The sequence below is a fragment of the Dipodomys merriami genome, unplaced genomic scaffold (assembly GCF_024711535.1).
Source record: "Dipodomys merriami isolate MVZ:Mamm:240054 unplaced genomic scaffold, mDipMer1.0.p SCAF_1, whole genome shotgun sequence".
Taxonomy (NCBI): domain Eukaryota; kingdom Metazoa; phylum Chordata; class Mammalia; order Rodentia; family Heteromyidae; genus Dipodomys; species Dipodomys merriami.
In genome coordinates this window covers 130,539,473-130,562,004 of record NW_027202270.1, presented here as the reverse complement: position 1 = coordinate 130,562,004, position 22,532 = coordinate 130,539,473, and the positions used below count along the sequence as shown (strand labels likewise).

Below are 22,532 nucleotides of genomic sequence, written 5' to 3'. Positions count from 1 at the left end.
CACAGTTCATGACATTTTTTAATGAAGGAATGAGTGTATCTTCCATTACACTAATCCTTGATATACAGAAACTACTTTAGATGATACATATTTACTACATTCCTGACATTCTTCCTTGGTTTTTTCATACTAGCTTTTATTTTTAATATAATGTCCTTACATGTTTCTCTTTATAGGAGATATAGATACTGCTAAGACTTCTGATGATATCAGTTTAAGTCTGGGCCAGAGCTCTAGTCTTTGTAAGGAAGGAAGCGAAGAACAAGGTAAGAACATTAAGCTTTCCAGTGACATATGATGCAGTGACCAGGATAAATTTATGGAATACATAACATTTTCACAAGATACCGTAATAATAATTTACTGGGATAATAGTAATACAGCATTATAAGTATTTTTGTCTTACTGAATTTATTTAGACATATTTTGTCAAATAATGCAGAGAGAAATTTTATGGACATGTGCCCTAGAGTTAAGTATGAGATGGGGAATAAGATTCTGCTATTCCTTTGGTTGGCCATTAACTTGATGTTATACTCAAGTCCATTTCTTACTAGCTTATTTTGTTAATGGTATGTAACTCCTTTGAAATTATTATACCCTGTTATTATTTGCTTTTGTGAACTATTCCCACTTGCCCTCCCTCCTCCCCCAACTGTAAAGAGACAAAATATGCTGTTTGATATCGGGAAACCTTTTTTTTTTTTAAGTTGAATCAGTGGCTTTGAAAATTATAATTTCCTTCTCTATAATATACAACATTAAAATGCTCTAATAAGAGGTTTAGAGGGGTTGGTACCAGTGTATTTAGGAGTTATATGTCTTATCTTATTTTATATCTCAAAAGTACCATGTACAAGTAAGATTATTATTTTTTTTATGGCTGTGACCTTTTATTCCTGTCTTTAAAAATCTGTTAAAATAAATGTGAAGATTATCAGGATAGCTAGAGTACATTTCTTTTTGGACAATGTCACCCCTCCCCTGTTTTCTCCCAAGTTTTCCTTCCCATACCCACCCACAAGTACTATAGCTCATTTTCAACATGGTGTCTAGTGACTACCACTGCTGCATTTGTTCATCCTTTGGCCTTCCATTTCTATGCCTTCCTCTTACCAAAGACAAGTACTTGAACAAAAGCAAGTAAGATTATTATTATTATTAGTATCATCATCATCATCATCATCATCATCATCATCATCATTGGGCAGGTTGATATTTATGTACATACAAATCTACCCTTGCAGCTACCTACACTTGTTCACTGAGTGAAACTGTTGTCCATATTAAGTCTTAGCACACTTAACTGCAAAGGGCAGCTTTTGAAGGTCATAGGGTCTTTCTTGCTCTCCACCTCAGACATAATAGAGTAAAAGGTCCCACAAAATATATAAATAAGTGAGTATGGTTATACAGCACTAAAATTTCTTTATTAGTGGCCATTTTTTTCCATAGTTCTTAGTTTGGTTTAGATCCTCTTTTAAGCACTTTATGTATATTTACACAACCTTCATATTTGAAGTTGGTTCTATTATTATTTATTCTTATGTCAGATAAGTATGTTATAGCTTAGAACTTCTGTAGGTCTCAAAGTCACAGAGGAACAAAGTGGTAGTCTTGTAATTCAAATTTAGTTTGGAATCATTTAATCACTTTACTGCATAACTTTCATCTAGTTTTATAACATGCTTTTCACTACCTAACATTTTTTCATGTATTTTCTTTCTTTCTTTTTTTTTTTTTTTTTGGGTCCCGTAGTGGGGCCTGAACTCTGGGCCTGGGTGCTGTCCCTCAGCTCTTCAGCTCAAGGCTAGCGGTCTACCACTTGAGCCACAGCGCCACCTCCGGCTTTTTTTCTTTTTTGCTTATGTGGTACTGAGGAATCGAACCTAGGGCCTCAGGCATGCAAGGCAAACACTCTACCACTGAGCCATCTTCCCAGCCCCTTTTTCATGTATTTTCCACTTAAATATTTTTTAATACTTGATATGTCTGGCAAGTACTAGAAATAAATTAGTGCACAGATAACAGGTTTTACTTTTGTATGGCTTCCTTAATGTTGATGTAGAGCTGTATTACGGAGTCAGTATATATGTTGTAAGTAGACAGAAGTAGAGGATAGAGAGTGATAGAGGCTGGGAAAATAGTAATTTCAAGTAGTGTGGTTTAAGGAAAGGCTCACCTAGGGCAAAGACCTGAAAAGGAAAAGTGTACCATCAGGATATCTGGAGCAAAGCATCGCTTTTCACACAGAGGGAGTAGCAAGCTCAAAAACTGTAAAGTAGGGCTCGGAAGGTGGTAGAGTGCTTGCCTTGCCTGCATGAGGCCCTGGGTTTGATTCCTCAGCACCACATAAGCAGAAAAAGCCAGAAGTGGTGCTGTGGCTCAAGTGGTAGAGAGCTAGCCTTGAGCTGAAGAGCTGAGGGACAGCGCCTAGGCCCAGAGTTCAGGCCCCACGACTAACAAACAAACAAACAAAAAACTGTAAAGCAGGAACATGCATATTAGGGTTTGAGAAATAATTTTGGTGTGGGCGGGGGTGGGGGGAGGGCTAGATTGTATAGAGTATTTAGAAACCATTTTAGATGATAGTCTTAATTCCAAGTGAGATAAAGAGCTACCAGAGGATTGCATTATACTTTTACAGAATCACTGTTGAGACTATATTAAAATGGGGCAAACACTAAAAGTTGTTAGCAGATTTGCACAATAATCTGGATCTGTTGAAAATTCAATATGAAGATATGTTGGTGGACTTGCATATACTATGTAAGGGAAATAGATGACTGAGGCTTTGGGGTTAAACAATGGAAAGATGGGGTGCCCTTTAATTAAAAGCTTATTCAAGGGTAGGGAGCTCATAGGGTGGGACAGAGAATTAATTTTGGGAAATATCTAGTATAAAGTACTATATTATCTCCATGTAACCCTGTTTAGAGGGAAGTCTGTGTTTCAAATAAGTTAGTACTTGTAGTTTTGGTCTCCCCCCCCCCCCCCCTTTACTATGCTTGAACTCAGGGCCTGGACACTCTCCTTTAGCTTTTTTTGCTGAAGGCTGGTGGTCTAACACTTGAGCCACACCTATACTTCTGGCTTTTTAGCGGTTAATTGTAGATAAGAGTCTCATAGACTTTTCTGTATGGGCTGGCTTTAAACTGTGATCCTCAGATGTCGTAGCTAGGAGTGAGCTTGGTTATTAGACGTGAGTCACTGATTCCTGTCTTGTATTTGTGTTTTAAATTTAGGCGATTTCAAAGTATAAATAACAAAAAAATTATTCAGGTAAAATGTGGAATTATTATAAAGATAGTAAACTTTAACAGTAAGCATATGAATTTTTCTGGCTTGGAATTTGGGTAGCCTGGCTCTCTGATCAGTCCTTCTTGGTCCTGCTGTGGTTTGGCACCATCTAGTGGCATTTGTTCATTCTGGCTTGAGTATGGCTATCTAGGTAGGGACAAGAGTCCCATAATAATATTATAATAAAATAATTGTAATAATATACTAACACTGAGACTAGTGGTTCATTGGCTTGTTTGATTTAAAGGACCAGTGATTTAATTAGTTGATTAGCAGTTAGTTGGTTAGTTGGTACTCATTTTGTCATGATTCAGGATTACTAGGAGAAAACTGAAGATGTGGATTGTGGGTCCTCTATTTCTTCACTTCAAAGAAGGACTTACCATGTCCCTGCCTAGCCTCGTTCTTGTCTTTCCTAAGAACAGTAGACCATCCACATTTGTGAAAAAGGGCTAGCTAGAAGATGGAGGAACTAGTTTCAAGTATTTGTGAATGGTTATTGTGGGGCCAGAAAACTGGAAGAGATCTACAAAACAGAGAGTAAATATACAAAAATGAAAAATTCTAAGGATGGAAGCTTGAGCTGCTGTAGTTTAAGAAGTCCAGGAGACTGAGTGGCAGCAACTTGAAAGATAGAAAACGGAAAATGTATATTCCCATTCCAAGGAAAATGGATTGATCATCTTTGCAAAATGCTGCTGCTAGGTTAAAGGACATGAGGAACTAGACCTGACCACTACATTTTACTGTGTAGAAGAAGTTAGTGAGCTTAAAAAGTGTAGTGTTTTATTGTTGTTGTTGTTGGTGGTTGTAAGACTTGAACTTAGGGCTGTTCCTGAGCTCTTTTGCTCAAGGCTAGCACTCTACCACTTTGAGCCACAGCTCCATTTGCAGTTTTCTGGTGGTTAAGAGTCTCATAGTTTATCCAGTTTTCTAGATAAGAGTCTCATAGACTTTGCTGCCCAGGCTGGCTTTGAACCAACATCCACAGATTTCAGCTTGCTGAGTAGCTATGATTACAGGCATGAACCACCAATGCCCAGCCCTAACAAAATGTAGTTTTAATGGACCGAGGTTAGAGTTTGCTGAAGAGAGAATTGGTGAAGAATCAAAGTAACTATAAACTACTCTTTCAGTGACTTCTTGGATAAAGAGCAGAGACTTAAGGTGAATAGGTAGCAGACTGGTAAGGATAAAGGAGGTTTAAAAATAAAAAAAGTAAGCCGGTGCCAGTTACTCACCCATGTAATCCTAGCTAACTGGAGACTGAGATCTGAGAATCACGATTCAGAGCCAGCCCCGGCAGAAAAGTTCATGAGACTCTTATCTCCAATAAAGCATAAAGAAGCTGGAAGTGAAGCAGTGGGTTGAGTGGTAGAGTACTAGCCTTCAGCAAAAAATATTCAGGTTCAGGGCCTGGATCCTGAATTTGAGTACCAGTACTGACACACACAAATAATACATATTAACTTTAGAAAGTATAGTTAAGTGTGAGGAAGAAAATAATTATATTTCTACCATTAAGTAGCATTTTCAAATGTTTTTGAATATAAAATTTTTTTATTGTGATATTATTTGCATACCATAAAACTATGTTTCTAATTTAGTGATTTTTACTATATCTACTAGGTAGTACATCCCATCACTATGAATTCTAGAACATTTTTGTTTCTATAAAAGAAACTTACACCCATTTCACTGTCCGGTTCCTTGTTCAACTAGCCTATATTGCTGCTGGAACTTTCAGTCTCGGTGTATTGCCTGTTGTACTTCATACAAATAGATTATATTCTGTGTGAATTTTTTGTGTCTGACTTTACTTACCATGTTATAGCTTGTATCAAGTCTTCATTCCTTCTTGTAGCTAAATATGTAGTTTACTTTTAACATTTATTTTATTTTATTTTATTTTATTTTATTTTATTTTTGTCGGTCGTGGGGCTTGAACTATGGGCCTGGGCGCTGTCCCTCAGCTCTTCAGCTCAAGGCGAGCGCTCTACCACTTGAGCTACAGCGCCACTTCCGGTTTTCTGGTGGTTTATTGGAGATAGGAGTCTCACGGTCTCTCCTGCCCGGGCTAGCTTTGAACCGCGATCCTCAGATCTCAGCCTCCTGAGTAGCTAGGATTACAGGCGTGAGCCACCAGCGCCCGGCTACTTTTAACATTTATATACATGTACTTATATCCTTAGCATTCTTTTTTATCTTGTAGAACCAAAATCATACTTTTCTTACAATATTTTTCATTTAAGTATCTTCAGATATTATATAAAACCTCTGAAAATGTTTTTAAGTGCCCAAATAGCAGTGACAGTAGGCTACATAATAAACTCAACCATTCTTTTTATTGGACATTATTAGATTTTGTTTGTATTTTAATAATTTTTATGGAACCTAAAATTAACAACTTTGCTAAAGCCTTATACACATATATGATTTTGTCCTTTAGCAACAACTTCTAAAACATAGGTTACTAATCAGAGAATTTAGAACACTTTTTCAAGGCTTCTGGATATGTTACCAGTGTAGATAGACAATTACGGCAGTTTGTCCTACTACGAGTAATATAGTAAACATGCCCTCTCCCTTTTCACTTGGGGGCATACTAAAGTTTTGAAATCAAGGCTTCAAACTTGTTAAGTATGCTCTGCCATTTAGCCCATACCCTCAGATTTTTTATTTTTATTTTTTTGCTTTAGTTATTTTACAGGTAAGTTCTCACTTCTTTGGTAGGGCCAGCCTTGGGCCATGAATCATCCTGCTTCTGCTTCTCTTAGAGCTAGGATTATAAGTATGAGCTACCAAGCTTAGTTTATTTGTTGAGATAGATTCTGACAAACTTTTTATCTAAGCTGGCTTCTTCTATTCTCCTAGTCTTCTGCTTTCTGGGTAAATGAGATTATTAAGTAGAGCCACTTATAAGGTGGACTGTAAGCCCACCTTTCTTACCCTAAATACCATTAATAGCAGTCATTCAAAAAATTTAATTAGAGAAAAATGATATCGCTTTGTACTGTTTTTAGTTATTTCAACAAAATCCTGATTTAGAGTTTTTAAAAGTGCGTGAACATTTATTTGTAACTTCATTTGTGTGTGCTAGTACTGGGGCTTAATTTCAGAGTCACCAGCAACTGGTTGTTTCCTCTTTTTTCTTTTTTGCCAGTCCTGTGACTTGAACTCAGGGCCTAGGCACTGTCCCTGAGCTGGTTTTGCTCAAGGCTAACACTCTACCACTAGAGCTACTTCTGGCTTTTTTGTTGTTGTTGTTGTTTTTGTTTATGTAGTACAATCAAACTCTGGGCTTCACACATGCTAGGAGGCAAGCACTGTACCACTAAGCCACATTCCCAGCCCTGTTTCCTCTTATTTTAATAATAGCCTAAAAAACCTTTTTCTGAAACCAGCTGTAAAGCTCAAAGATTTGGAAGTTTAATTTATTCCCTTAATAGAATGCTTCCTTTGTGCACTTGTAAAACAGAAATGATCTCTTTGGAATGACAGGCCAACTGTTTCCCAGTGAACTATTTGATGAACTATTTATACTTGGTTTACTGTGAATACTTTCTATTGTTAAACAATAGTGGAACATATTTCTGTGTTAATATTTTCAAATGTGTGTTTAAAACAGATTTGGCAGCTGATCGGAAGCTCTTCCGTTTGGTCTCCAATGACTCCTTCATCTCTATTCAGCCTTCCTTGTCCTCTTGTGGACAAGACTTGCCAAGGGACTTCAGTGACAAAGTAAGCCTGCCAAGTCATAGCCACCACCACCACATTGATCAGTCTCTGTCCAGCGCCTGTGACACAGAAGTAGCTTCTCTTGTACCTTTACATTCACACTCTTATAGGAAAGATCACCGGCCACGAGGTGTACCACGGACTTCCAGCTCTGCTGTGGCTTTCCCTGACACTTCACTGAATGACTTCCCTCTTTACCAGCAAAGACGAGGGTTAGATCCAGTTAGTGAGTTGGAATCTTCCAAACCTCCTTCTGGATCTAAAGAATCCTTGGTGGAAAATTCTTGCCTGCCTGGAGAATTTCAGCTTGCTGGTGACCTGAAAAGCAGTAATTCTCAGCTACCTACAAAATGTGGGAAGAGTAAAGCACTGAATGCAGACAAAAGCATTGACAGCCTGAGGAGCCTGAGCACGCGGAGTAGTGGCTCAACAGAGAGCTATTGCAGTGGAACAGACCGTGACACCAACAGTACTGTCAGCAGCTATAAAAGTGAGCAGACCAGCTCTACTCACATAGAGAGTATCTTATCAGAGCATGAGGAGTCTCCTAAAGTGGGAAAGAGAACTGCTAGGAAAAAAGAATGCTGTGCTGACCCAGAGGAGAGGAGCAGCTGTACCAGTGACCAAAGGACTAGCAGCGATAAGATTGCTCTGGAAGAGGGTACAAGTAGCAGGGCTCCTGAGGCCCAAGATACTCAGGGTTTGGAGGAGATGCACAATCAGAGAGATCTCAGCACTTCTGCCTCTGAAGAAGCCAATAAAAACCCCCATGCAAATGAGTTTGCTGTACCAGGGGACAGACCACCTGAGACTACTGCTGAAAACAAAGAGGAGCAGAGTGAGAAGTCCACTGTTTCAGTGGATACCAAAATTTGTAAAGATGGTGGTGGAAAGCAGAAGGAAGGGGATGTCCGGCCCAAATCCTCTAGTTTAATCCACCGGACAGCCTCTGCCCATAAATCAGGCAGGAGACGGACAGGAAAGAAACGGGCCAGCAGTTTTGACTCAAGTCGGCATAAGGACTATGTTTCCTTTCGAGGAGTCTCTGGAACCAAACCACATAGTGCTATATTTTGTCATGATGAAGATTCTAGTGATCAAAGTGACTTGAGTAGAGCATCAAGTGTTCATTCTGCTCATCAGTTCAGCAGTGACAGCTCTTCTAGCACCACTTCTCATTCGTGCCAGTCTCCTGAGGGCAAATACAGTGTCCTAAAGCCCAAGCATGTTCATAAAGATCGGGACACAGACTCTGAGCACACACACAGAACTCATCTGGGTGTTGAGGGAGCTGGCAGGAAGCGGGCCACACGACGGACTTCCAGCACCAATAACAAGACCCGTGCCCGAGTGTTGAGCTTGGATAGTGGCACAGTAGCATGTTTGAATGACTCAAACAGGCTAATGGCACCTGAAAGTATAAAGCCCTTAACCACTTCAAAATCAGATCTTGAGGCCAAAGAGGGAGAGGTGCTAGATGAGCTGTCTTTATTGGGACGAGCATCCCAATTAGAGACAGTTACTCGATCTAGGAATAGTTTGCCAAGCCAGGTTGCATTTCCTGAAGGGGAAGAGCAGGATGCAGTCAGTAGAGGTAAGTAAGCTCTAGGAACAGATGTCCCAAAGAGTCACTACAAATTTGATAGTGTTGAGGGCACTAGTGCTTATGAAAATAAACTTTCTGTTAATATTCTTCTTCCACCGTTATTGAAACAAACTTCTTCAGTGAAGGAGGACTTGGTTGTCTTAGAAAAGTTTGGTATTGCTGGGTGCCAGTGACTCATACTGTAATCCTAGCTACTCAGGAGGCTGAGATCTGAGGATCACGGTTCAAAGCCAGCCCACACAGGAAAGTTCATGCAGCTCTTAACCTCTAATAAACCACCAGAAAACTGGAAGTGGTGCTGTGGCTCAAGTGGTAGAGCACTAGCCTTGAGCTAAAGAGCTGAGGGACAGTGACCAGGCCCAGAGTTCAAACCCCATGACTAACCAAAAAAAAAAAAAAAAACAGAAAAGTTTTGTTACTAACACCAATAAAACTTCTTGTATTGTCTTACTGACACACTAAGAAGACATCTTTATCAGTTGTCTTACAGTATGTCAATTTATTCTTGATGGCCTTCACTTTCCTTAGCAGTTGCTACCTGTTAATGTTTTCCAAGAGTAACAAAACACTACCATCCTTTGTGTGACAAAAATAAAATATGAAATTACATTAGGATCTGAGACTACTTTGAGTGACAGGAACTTCTAGAATTAGATCATTCAGCCTGTTTTATGAAGATTTTCTGGTTTTTGTTTTTGTTTTGGTTGGTCATGGGGCTTGAACTCTGGGCTTAGGCGCTAGCCCTGCACTCTTTAGCTCAAGGTGAGCGCTCTACCGCTTGAGCCACAGCGCCACTTCCTAGATTTTCTGTTATATTTTAACTTTAGCCCTGATTATATAATTTGAAAATTATGGCTCTTTTTTTTTGTCTCTTTACTTGGTTTTATTTATTGCTTATTTAAGGTTTCAGATACTGAAATTAAAAAAAAAAATTTCTGTAACTTTACAGTGTTCCTTTCAAGTTTGAGGTTTGTAGCTTCATTAGGCGGATGTATGATGTCCTCTGTGACAGCAATACTACTTTGGTTAAGTAATAGTTTATTTCAGATTTGTAGGGAATTGGCTTATTGAGTTTTCTGTTCCTAAATATTCCCAAACATATGACTGTGCTTTTTATTGTCAAGGAATTTTAATTTCATCCATTCTCACCCTCCCTCCCTCCCTCCCTCCTTCCCTCCCTCCCTCCCTCCCTCCCTCCCTTCCTTCCTTCCTTCCTTCCTTCCTTCCTTCCTTCCTTCCTTCCTTCCTTCCTTCCTTCCTTCCTTCCTTCCTTCTTTCCTCTCCCTCTCCACTCCCCCTCCCCCTCTCTCTCTTACTGGAAAAATTTCTAACAAAGATTAACTTCTAGTGGGAATATAAAGAAATGATCTTAATACCTAAGGACAACTGTAGTCTATCCAACTTAAATATTGGTAACAAATTGTATCTGAAGTAGTTGTTACCAGTTGGTGACAGTGTAATAAGTAAATTATCTAGAGTCTTTGACATTCATACTATTTTGCTTTTTTTTAAAATAAAAGATCTGAAATACCTGTAGTGATTGCTCACACAATCTTTTTTTGTTTGTTTGTTTGTTTTTGGTGGTTGTGGTGCTTGAACTCCGGGCCTGGGCACTGTCCCTGAGTTTTTTCACTCAAGGCTATGGCTCTGCCTCTTGGAGCTACAGAGCTACTTCTGGTTTTCTGGTCGTTAATTGGAGATTAAGATCCTGTCCTGGCTGGTTTCGAACCTCAATCCTCATATCTTAGCCTCCTGAGTAGTTAGGATTACAGGCGTAAGCCACCAGTGCCTGGCCCATACAATCTTCTATGTTCACATTATTTAAGAAATTATTAGATTTTTTAAATGCAGCTTGATGTTTCGTTACCAAAATAAAATTTTAAAGAATGAGCATGCTATAAAATGTTCAAAATAGTGTTAAGATAAATAACAGATTAAAATGTAAATACTGACAAAATATGCAGAAAACCTTTGGCAAGTTTGTCTTTATATTTGACCTGGAATGTGGGATATTCTTTTTTTTTTTTTAAGAGTTGCATGAAAGATGTTATAGATATTACTTACTTTTTAGTAATTCTTTATTATATAAACCCCATTTCTCCAAACTCTAGCTTTTATTTTCTTTTATCTATTCTTTTTTAAAAAATTAAATGTTAATAATAAATACTGAACAAAAAATTTCATTGACTGTTTTGGAAGAAATGTAATAGTATTATAGTTGTGGAAAATCATTCTTTTTCAAAAGCATTACTGATATTATTGTCATTTGAGCTTGATTGTATTTAGAATAAGAACAGAATAAATTTATTTTAACTACTGGAGACAAATATAAGGGTTTTGTTGGTGATTTACTTTTTTTTAGAAGCGTGGAAGTAATAAGTAGGGATTTAAAAGTTGTCATAATATTTGGTAAAGACACTTGTTTGTGAAAGCAGTATTTGTTAAAGTTGTGTCTGAAAATTAGAAGAAATGTTTTAGGCTGTCTTTTCTATCTTAAATACTGTACTGCTGAGACATTTCAACATAATATATGATTGTTTTGCCATTCGTATGCTTACACATAAAACCACAGTGAATTTGGAGGTGTTAAGTTCTCCAGTGACTCATATTTATTTTATTTTTAGGTGGATAACATTGGTAGTGTGAAGGGATAGAATTTAAGAAATGTATGTTAAAGTACTAAAACGCTCTACGATAGGAGGTAATCTAGTGATGTGGAAACACACATATACATGCGTGTGTGTGTGTGTGTGTGTGTGTGTGTGTGTGTGTGTGTGTGTGTGTGTGTGTGTGTGTCTCCATGGCTCTTGGAAAGCTACTATCTTGCATTAAGCTTCAGCTCCGTCATCTTAAAATGAAATATGGAAGAATCTACTTTATAGGGTAGTTGTAAAAAGTGACAATTCGTAGAACAGAGTCTGGCACACAGGAAATGAATAATGCTGCACTTAGTGTTATTAAGTTGGCCAGTTTATTATGCTACACAAATGTGTCATGTCTTGTTTAACACTGTTAATTTAATGATATAAAATTAAAGTAGAAGTTAACATGTAGAAATAAGTTAGAGATAATATTATCCCATTGTATGAAACGACAATAGTAATATATGATGCTTGAATTCCTAATTTCTTTACTAATACTGACCAAAAAGCTGTTTTTATTGATAGTTTTTTTCTGCATTAAATTTTTTTTCTTATAAAGGGGTTACAGTTACATAAGTCAGGTAATGAGTACATTTCTTTTTGGACAATGTCACCCCTTCCCTCACTTTCTTTCCTATCCCTCACCATAAGTTGTATAGTTCATTTTCAGCATAGTGTCTAATATGTACCACGCTGTATTTGTTCAACCTTTGTCCCTCCATTTCTGTGCCCTCTCTTACTCTCTCAAGAAAACAAAAAACAACAAAGAAAAACCTCTTGTTTCCATTTCCTGAAGTTTGATAAATATTATTTTATATGATCAGATGCATATAGGCCTTGCACCTTTGTGTTCCTCTCCTAAGAATTTCCTTTTTTGGTCTCACTGTGTGTAAATGTCTAGAGTCCTATATAATTTACTCGTGTTCCAGAGTATGTTAGATTTAGCTTCTGCATATGAGAGAAGACATGAGCCATTTGTCTGTCTAAGCTTGGCTTACCTCACTTAACATGATTTGTTCTAGGTCCCATGTATTTCCCTGAAAATGACATAATATTATTCTTTGTAATGGCTGTGTAAAATTCTATTGTGTATAGGTCCCACATTTTTTGGATCCACTCACCTACTGTAGGGCATCTTGGCTGTTTTCCATATTGATTTTTTTTTTTTTTACCTTATTGACAGTAATAGGTCTTATATAACCTTTTGGTAACACATATTTGTCTTCATAGGACCACTCACCATTAATTATGTACTTAGAGTAAAATCAAATATCATCAATAACTATTACTTGCAGTTACTTAAACGGGGAAAAAGTTTTAAAGTTCAAACTACAATATCCCCTCCTCCCCTGGTTTTGAGATTTGAGCTCATTGCCTTAGCTTCATCAATAGGTGCTCTATCACTTGAGCCATACCAGCTCAACTTTCTTTTTGCTGATTATTTTAGAGTCTCTCAAACTAGTTTGTTTAGGCTCATCTTGAATTGTGATCCTCCAGATCTTAACACTCTTGAGTAGCTAGGGTTACAAGTGTGAGCACTGGTGCCTGGCTCAAACTAAGACATTTTCTAAGGACCCCTTGTTTTGGGCTAAACTTTTCTTTTGTAATTACAAAGCATATCTCCTAAGATTAATGTTTTCAGAATAAAAAAAAAAAGACAGTTACATATGGTAGAAAAATGTTCTGTGCTTTCTAGCTTGTATTACTTTAAAATTTTCGTTTGGGCAATTAAACTTATTTTCGACATGATTCAATACTATCATTATAGAATACTTCCTATATCAGTTACTAGATGTAAATAGCCAGAATGTAGGAGTTTATGTTGCTTCTTATTCCTTGCACTGTTTTTTGAATTTCTTAACATACATTTTTCTGAGAAAATAATTTTTTTCTTGTTTCCATTTCCTTGAGAAAATAATTTGAAATATAATATATGGGTTACTACTGTCCTCTAAAAAATCTTTTTTAAAAAAGTTTTTATTGCTATTGCAATGGTGATGTACAGAAGGTTTACAGTTACAGAGTGCATTTTTTTCTTTTTTTTTTCTTTTTTTGGGTCTGGTCGTGGGGCCTGAACTCTGGGCCTGGGCGCTGTCCCTCAACTCTTCAGCTCAAGGCCAGCGCTCTACCACTTGAGCCACAGAGCCACTTCTGGCTTTTTTTCTTTTTGCTTATGTGGTGCTGAGGAATCGAACCCAGGGCCTCATGCATGCAAGGCAAGCGCTCTACCATTGAGCCACCTTCCCAGCCCTGCATTTCTTTTTGAAAAGTGTCCCCCTTTTCCCCTCTCTCCCAGTTTTTCCATCCCATTGCCTAACCACAAGTTGTATAGTTCATTTTCAACATAGTGTCCAGTGAGTACCTCTGCTCCATTGTTCATCCATTTCTGTGTTTCCCTTTACACTCCCAAACACATATAGATGAACAAACAGAAAGAAAACAAAAAGCAAAAAAAAAAATCCTTGTTTCCTTTTCCATTTTGATAAATACTGTTTTGTATGATCTAATTGCACATAGGCATTGTGCCTTTCAGTTCATCTCCTAAGAGCATCCTCCTTTGGTCTCACTGTGTGTGAATTTCTAGAGACCTGTATAATTGATTATGTCCTGGTGTAGCAGTCTTCTTATAATATTATTTGTTAGGAGCCAAAGACACTTATTCAATGAAAAGCAAAAGTTTCCCAATTGACAGGGAAATTGTGCTATTTTAGTTTTGTACATTGAACATTGAAAAGATTAGACAAAAGACCACCAAATAAACAAGAAAATCTGAATTAAACCTTTTGTACTTGAATAAGCAGGATTCTAATGTCTACTTGGATTTCTCATTCTGCATAGCATGTTAGAAGAAGCAAGTTAGCAGATGGGGATGCCTAGAGAGGTTGAAGTAGTGACAGCAGAAGAGTTGTAATAACTTTAAAGCAAAGCAAGAAACATAATTGAGTATGGTCAGCAGATGCAGAGACAAACTATCAATCATTTATATTATTATTATTAATGCCAATATTGGGCTTTGAACTCGAGACATCATGCTTTTACTTGACTTTTCTGCTCAAGACTTGTGCCACACCTCCGTGTGTGTGTGTGTGTGTGTGTGTGTGTGTGTGTGTGTGTGTGTGTGTGTGTGTGTGTGTGTGTGTGTGTGTGTGTGTGTGTGTGTGTGTGTGTGTGTGTGTGTGTGTGTGTGTGTGTGTGTGTGTGTGTGTGTGTGTTCGTGTTCCTGGGGCTTGAACTCTGGGTCTGGGCATGATTCCTGAGCTTCTTTATGCTCTACCACTTGAGCCATAACTACACTTCTGGCTTTTTTGGTAGTTTAGTTTAGTGGAGGTAAGACTTTCCTGCCAGAGCTGGCGTCTGACTATGATCCTCAGATCTCAGCCTCCTAGTAACTAGGATTAAAGGTGTGAACCTCTGGTACCAGGCCACTTCTGGCTTTTTGCTGATTAACTAAAGAGTCTCTGGGATTTATCTGCTGTGTCCCCCGCCCTCCGCACTTCAAACTTCCATCCTCAGATTTCAGCCTCCTGAATAGCTAGGATCACAGGCCTGGCACCTGGCTCTTCATCATTTTCATTTTAATAGTGCTCAAGGGCATCATAATATCAGAACTTAATGTTGTATTATAGAATAATGCTTGTAATAAAGGTACATGTCACTGACCTTGATTCCATAAGAAATTACTGTTTGGACTATACAAGAAAAATGCTTCTGAGACTGTTTATGCTATATAGGGAAACATGTTTGGAAAAATAATCTTCCCCTAAAACAATTTCCAATTTTGTCAGGTAGGAGCACATATTGTACTTCTAAAAAAATTTCTAGCATCAATGAAATTCTAGATAACTAATTAAATGACTAAGGTAATACCACCTCTAATTATTGGCCGAATATCAGTCAAGCTGTTAAATCTTTGCCTCCAGTTCTTCAATTGTAAAACAGACATAAATGTTTGGGTTTGTCACACAGGCTTAGAAGTCCAAAAGTCCTTTATTAAATGTACATTCCTTACATAAAGTAAAACACTGGTGCTTTTTAATTTCAGTAAGTTTTTGTTTTCAAATATGTCCCTTCAAATGTTATTTTTTTAACATTTAAAAAAATTATTATCTTTAAGTAGTTGTACAAAGAAGTTTCCATTCTACAAAAATCTATGAATATAAGGTGTCTGACAACATTGTCATCCATTGCTCCTAACTCATCCCTTCTCTCACTTTTCATTTTTTAAAATTGAGATTAGGTGATTACATAAATTGCATATATTTCACAGAATTGTGGAATAGTGATACTTAAAGTCACAAACACATTTTAACCTTCACAAAGCAAATTGTCATTATCATCATGGTCTATAAAGTTTGTGAATTCTATGAGCTTTGACAATACAATTATTTCTTCCACATCTGGTGATCTTTACATTTCTTTCAAATGTTATTCTTTACTAGGCAAATCTGCTGGAGAAAAAAAAAAAGTATGCCCAGTTATATTAGAATGCCCCTCTTAGGAGAGGGTTTATATTTTCCATTCCCAAAGTATTTAAATGAGTAGGAACTATCTATGAAAGTAAATAGACCTACTTAGAAGCTGTGATTTTGCACCCAGAGTATCATTTAGTTTATTGAATGCATTTTATCTACCCAAGTATATTTGGGAATATGGAAAATATCAGGAAATATATGCAAATTTACTCTCTCTCAAAACACAGCTGATATTTTTGCTGTTGTTTGCTGTTGCTTGTTGACTTTACCAAAAGTAAAGTGGTCTTTTAAAATGTTTCTGTAGATGGAAATTATCTTAATCAGATTGATGGTTAGACATTGTATAGTAGGTTCTAATTGTTACTTGGACTCCAAGAAAATGGTACTTATAAAAGTATACCTTGAGCCAGGCACTAGTGGCTCACACCTGTAATCCTAACTACTCAGGAGGCTGCGATCTGAGGATCACAGTTTGAAGCCAGCCCGGGTAGGAAAGTCCATGAGACTCTTACCTCCACTAAACTACAAAAACAACCACTAAATGTGGGAGCCGTGGCTCAAGTGTTAGAGTGCTAACCTTGGGCATTAGAGTTCAGGGATGTGTTCAAGCCTTAGGACTGGCAAAAATAAATAAAAATAATAACATAACATTTCTTTACTTGGACATAGTCTTTCCATATTGCTGTTAATGTTATTTGTGACTGGTATGGAAAGGAAGAATCAGTAAAGCTGCTTAGATAAAATGAATTTCATGCTTAGATGAAAACATTTTGTTCAGAACTGTTTTTTTTTTTTAGAATTTAAAAAAGCTTTTTTAGGTTTTTTTCCAAAATGATTTGTCTATTTCTTTATGTGATAATTTTGTTCTGAAGTAAAATAGTGGGGTTTATTTTGTTTTGAGGATCTAGCTATGTATACTCAGACTGCTCTTGATCCTCCATTTCAGCCTTCTGAATGTTGGTATTACAGGAGTTCAACACCATGCCCAGCTAGCTAGTAAAACTATTTCACTGTATTCTAGAATGTTTACAAGTGTCTCTTATTTTTCATATATATATATATATTACTTTTGTTATTTTTCTTAAAAATTTAATTCCCTAATGGCATTTAGTCAAAGTCAGGAGGACTAGACTTTGATCCTTCTGTCTATGTCTCTACACCATCCCTGGTCTCAGAAACTACCAGTTATTCATCTGAATTTTCATTTTCCCTCAACTGGCATGTATTCTTCTTTGCTTTGTTTTGTCATTTCAGTGATTACCTTATCAGCATGTTCTCTCCTTTGTGATTTTAAAAAAATTTGTATTGCCTTCATTAATTGAGGTTCTGGGTGTCAGGAACTGGCAAGTATGCTATTGGCTTTGTAGATTGTGATAATGAAATGGCAGTCTTGATTGTTTAGATCAACACTACTTTTTAAAAATTATTATCTTTAAGTAGTTCATTGTACTGCACGAGCGGGCGTGCGCGCGTTAATTAGAAATAAGAGTCTCACGGACTTTCCTGCCCAGGCTGGCTTTGAACCATGATTCTTATATCTCAGCCTCCTGAGTAGCTAGGATTACAAGCGTGAGCCACTAGTGCCCAGCTTTAAATGCTTTTTGACCTGTGATATTTTCAGTTTATGATTGGTTTATTGTTACTGTGGTCATCATAAATCAAGGAATATCTGTACTAACTTTGCTTTTACTATTCTCTTGAGGGTATGAAACAGAATGCTCATTCATTCCCATTAGTACAAACTAACAAATCCATTTTAAGGCTGACTTAAAGGGAGGATGAAGGGAAATGAAACTTCATGAATATTGAAAGCAACAGAGATTTCAATCTAGAAAATGTTGAAGAAAAGGTGATGAAATAAGAGAATAAATCCATAACATTATTTTCAAAAGCATTAACCTTGAAAAATAAAACCAACTTTTTCTGTATTCCCTGATATGGTAGAATAAAGAATGTACATGCAAAATAAATTTGGAGTAAGGAGATAAATTTCATTTACCCATGAGGGTGGGAAGTCCAGGGAAGGACAGGCTCAGCTGCTATTCCATCTCTGACCTAGGCTCCAATTTGACCTAAGTCTGTCTTGATGCAACAGCACAGGCCAGCGAGGAGGCGGTGGCATTTCGCCGTGAACGCAGCACATTTAGGCGTCAGGCAGTTCGGCGCAGGCACAATGCAGGGAGTAACCCTACCCCTCCTACCTTGCTCATCGGATCACCCCTCAGGTATGGTATTTTAAAATTCCACCAATTCCACCACGCATGTAACAGATCTGCTAATCCAATAAAGCATTGGAAGATTTCTTTCTTTTGCTTTCTGTTATTTCTTTATATTTCAGCTCTTCTCTGCATGTGACCATAAGCCTATTGCATTATGCATGTCTTATGTTGCACTGTTTAAACAGAATGATTTTGCCCATTTTAAATTGTGATATCACTTTAGAATGATTATGGAAGTGTAAAAGGCTCTAAGTTAACTTTTTTTGTATTTCAAAGTATGCAACATCTTGATAGTATTTAAGATTAATAATAGTGATGAGTTTATTGGAAACTAACAGAGAGTGGCAGTGTAATTACATTTTGTCACTAAGTATGATACTTGATTTCATATTGTTTAAAACAGTGTCTTTTGATTTCACAATCTCCAGGACCTATGTAATGACATAGGACTACAATATTTAATTATGAGTAGTTTGACCAAGTGGATTTCTGTTTTTATGTATATGTTGAATTTCTAAGCCCTTACAGTGTACTAAAAAGCATTTGTTGTCTTTCTACTATTTTCAAGTAAGAAAACATCTATTCATGATATTACAGATAGTTTTTCATTAAGACATTGGTGCTTTGAATTGCATCAAATCTAACCAATGTCTTGAATTAGAAATATAAAAATCTGTTCAAAAGATATGCTTTGATTTATTGCACAAAGACAAATACAGACATAAATATATATGATTGTTTAAGCAGTGCATATATTATATGCTTTTATTAATCTGTGCCTCATATCATTTTACAGATTATTTTATGCCACATTTTAATTTCAACTTGAGAAGAAATAATATTTGATGAAATAACTTGAGTTCATGGTAGGTTAGAAGAGATAAGCCCTCACCTTCCCTTTTAAAAACCTTGTTTTTGAGAGTAGCTAAATCCTGTTGTGCTTTTTTTAAAATTCAGTTTATATTCCCCTGAGATTAGGTCCTGATTTCTGAGTTTATGTCAGGAACTTAATCTTTCATAGGTCATTTTGCTTATTCCTGTAATAATATATAATTTAATGAAAAGTACTAGGGATCAAGCTAATATTTAAAATACAAGTATGGGAAGGCAACCAACTTAAACATTTATTCTAGAGACTTTTTTTTGTGAGCCTTCCTCTTCAATTTCCCTTCCTGCCTGAAAACACTTTTCTTTCTGCTATTGGATTTGGGGCACAGTCCAACATGTAGAGAGAGCTGCAGACTTTATTTTCCTTTTACTATTTTCATTTCTAACCTCCTCTTGTTCCTTGAATAATACTTGCCATAAATAACTTCTTTGCTTCCCTATTCACTCCATGTTTATATTTCTTAAGAATCTATTTAATTTTCTGTTTTGAGTCTTTAAAAATCTTTTTTTTTTGCCCCAAATTAGCTTGCTGAATCTCACAAACTGTAGACAAATTAATTTTTATTCTTTTTTCCTGCTTGGTGGAATATTAAAGAGTTAATTCTAACTTTAATCAATCACAGTATTTCCTCTGTCTTTTTTTCCTACAACTTTAAATCACATCTCAGATACAATGTAGAACTTACTTCTAAAGGACTCACATTAGACTTCTTGGAAAGTAGTCTTCAATAGTGAGCATTTAGCTTTTGTTGCGATCCTAGAATATTATATTTCCAGTACAAATATAGCATATTATTCTAAATAAGCTGACCTCATTTTGAGCTAAGTAGAATAAAAGCTAACTGTTAAGAATTAGGATCATCGTATATACTGTATATATGTCCCTATGATAAAAGATAATGTAAATTTAACCTAGTAATAATTGAAAATAAAATAGAGCAATTATAATATGTTATAATAAAAGGTACTTAAAATTTGTTTCTGAAGCCAGGTGCTGGTGGCTCATGCCTGTAGTCCTAGACATTCAGGAGGCTGAGATCTGAGGATCATAGTTCAAAGCCAGCCCAGGCTAGATAGTCCATGAATCTCTTCTCCAGTTAACCACCAGAAAACCACAAGTGGCGCTGTGGCTCAAGTGATAGAGTACTAGCCTTGAGCTGAAGAGCTCAGGGACAGAGCCCAGGCCCAGAGTTCAAGCCCCATGACTGAGTGGAATTCTCAATATTTTCAGATTACAGTTACTGTAGGTAACTACAATTACATAAAGAAAACTTTGGACAAAAGGGGGAGTATTAGAACTTGTTTTAAACCTCAGTGAGTAACCACCCCAAAATGGTTTGATACATGTTTACAAGGCTTGAAATGACTCATCCATTTTCTCCTGAAATTTGCATGTTTTTATAATACTTATTAGAACAAACTCTTTCAGAATTATTTTTTAAAATTACACAAAAAATTTAGCCTTGTAGATAAGTTTTATAGGCCATTGGCAATTCTTCCTAGTTAATGCAGCTAAAATCAAACATACATATTGAAAAATTTTGTAATACAAATATAAAAAGTTTGGTGTTTGTCAGCTTAAATACTATATGTTTTGAATCCCAAGTAATGAGCTGGAATGGAAAAAAATCATCAGTGTATTTTGAGGAAGAGAAAGCTTTTGAGGATTCTTAGATTTATTTTTATTAAATATGAAATAAAAAATGAATAATAAGGTCATAATCACACTTCAGAGTCTGTAATTAGAGATTCAGGGATTCATTTGTGCTCAGAGATGAATATCTATTACTTGTATACAATGTTCAAGATTCCTTTTTCTTTGGAGTCTAGAGATTAAGAATAATGGACTTAACTTAAGGGTTTGGTGAGACATAAACAAAGGTAACTGTGACAATATAAGGCAGAATGTGCCAAGTACCATTCAACTTGTAAAGAGGAAGGAAAGACCAAGACTAACTATGCTTCTGTTATTCAGATTAGCAGTGTTTGTGTGATTGATGCTAGTGGTAGTATCACAATTGGAACTGTAAAAATTAGGTATTTGTGGCAATTACTAGTTTGAGATGAACTACAACCCTCCAGTAAAACGTTCTCTGATAATTTATGGAAAATTTAAATCTTTTCTGCTGTTTGAAGGTTTTGAAATAGGAATTCAAAGGACAGAGTTTTATCACTAGCTTTTGCTGTTCAAATACTTGGCATTTTGATTTTGGCTAATTTCCCTTTATTCTGGAATTGGTTTTCATGCACTACCTAATATTGTGAAAACATTTTGTATATTTGGATATACATAGTTCATCTCTGGATTGAAAAGTGATATGTTTCCAAGTGTGTTCACATTAAATTACAACTAACTCAAATTAACATTTTTGCCTGTAATTTTTAAGTGAAAATAATTGATTGAAAGTTTGGTTGAGTACATTCTATATGATACTACTGTCTTCTGAATCTGAAAGGACACCATATTTGAATTACTTTGTCATCTTTACTATTTTCTTGTGAAATTTGTTCATTTTGATAAGGTTCTTGGATAAGTTTAGATAGCTTCAGAAGAACAATAATAGATCAATTACATATGTTTGGAGGGTAAAACCTATTTATATTGATTTTCATGATTACATCTTGATTATATTATACAGTGGTTCTACCCCCAAAATGTTTATTTTAATTTTTTCCAGTACAAGGTAGAATTTGAGTTCAGAACTTCACATTTACTTGGCTCATGCTATATCACTTGAGCAAACCCCCAGCCTGGCTTTTTGCTAGTTATTTTGGTGATGAAGTTTTGCAGGGCTTCATCTGTCTGGGCTGGCTTTGAAGCTAGATCCATCAGGTCACAATCTCCAGAGTGGCTAAGATTAAAGACATGAGCTGTTATTAGTACCTGGTTCTAAGTAAATATGTTTGTAGTTTATGGCATTAAAATTTTAGCAGATTTTGTTTTCTCATGTGTTATATGCATTCCTGTATTCTTCTTAGAATGTGTATGTTTCAGTGGTTCTAAAAGAAGCCTGAAAGGAAGCCTAGTTATAGAACTGTTGTGATGGCAAACAGATTTTGCAATCTTCACTGTCCAATGTAATAGGCACTAATTACTAGGTTTTGCCTGCTTTGGTAGTCAAAGCTTGGTAGCTGCCATCCATGGTATTAGCTATTCGACATTTGAAATGTGGTTAGAATGATGGAGAAACTAAAATTAAAGTTAATTTAAATTACCTAGGGCTATTATATCAGGTAGTATAGCTCCAGAGTGTTCTCTTACTATAACCACAGGCTAAGCATTTTGTATAACATTTTCTACTTAGCTCCCTTCCCTTCCCCTCCCCATCATTCTCCTCCCCACCCATCCCCTCCCCTTTTTTTGTGCCTGTATGGAGGCTGGAACTCAAGGCCTGGGTGCTGTCCCCTAGCTTTTTTGCTTGATGCTGATTTCTCTGCCACTTGAGCCAAACCTCTACTTAATCTTTTTGGTGTTTAATTGGATATGAGTCTCATAGACTTTCCTGCATGGGCTAGCTTTCAGCTATGATCCTCAGATCTCAATGTTCTGTATAGCTAGGATTACAGATGTGAGCCACCGGCTCCAAGCTTTCTACTTAGACAAATGTGTACACACACACACATACACACACACGTACACACATTTATTTAAATAGACACTGAAGAA

At 36.5% G+C, this 22,532-nt stretch overlaps 1 protein-coding gene across 5 annotated transcripts in view; it reads left to right on the top strand.

Moving 5' to 3' along the window:
- The window catches only part of Pcnx1 (pecanex 1), a 159,643-nt gene that overhangs the window by 56,927 nt on the left and 80,184 nt on the right, over positions 1–22,532 (top strand). For 3 of the 5 annotated variants that reach the window (XM_070030959.1, XM_070030953.1, XM_070030970.1), the window contains 3 exons: positions 177–266; positions 6,929–8,632; positions 17,854–17,983. In XM_070030959.1, coding sequence (XP_069887060.1) covers positions 177–266; positions 6,929–8,632; positions 17,854–17,983 — 1,924 coding nt within the window. The remainder of the gene's footprint in view (positions 1–176; positions 267–6,928; positions 8,633–17,853; positions 17,984–22,532) is intronic. The other 2 variants (XM_070030966.1, XM_070030962.1) reach the window with 1 other exon arrangement.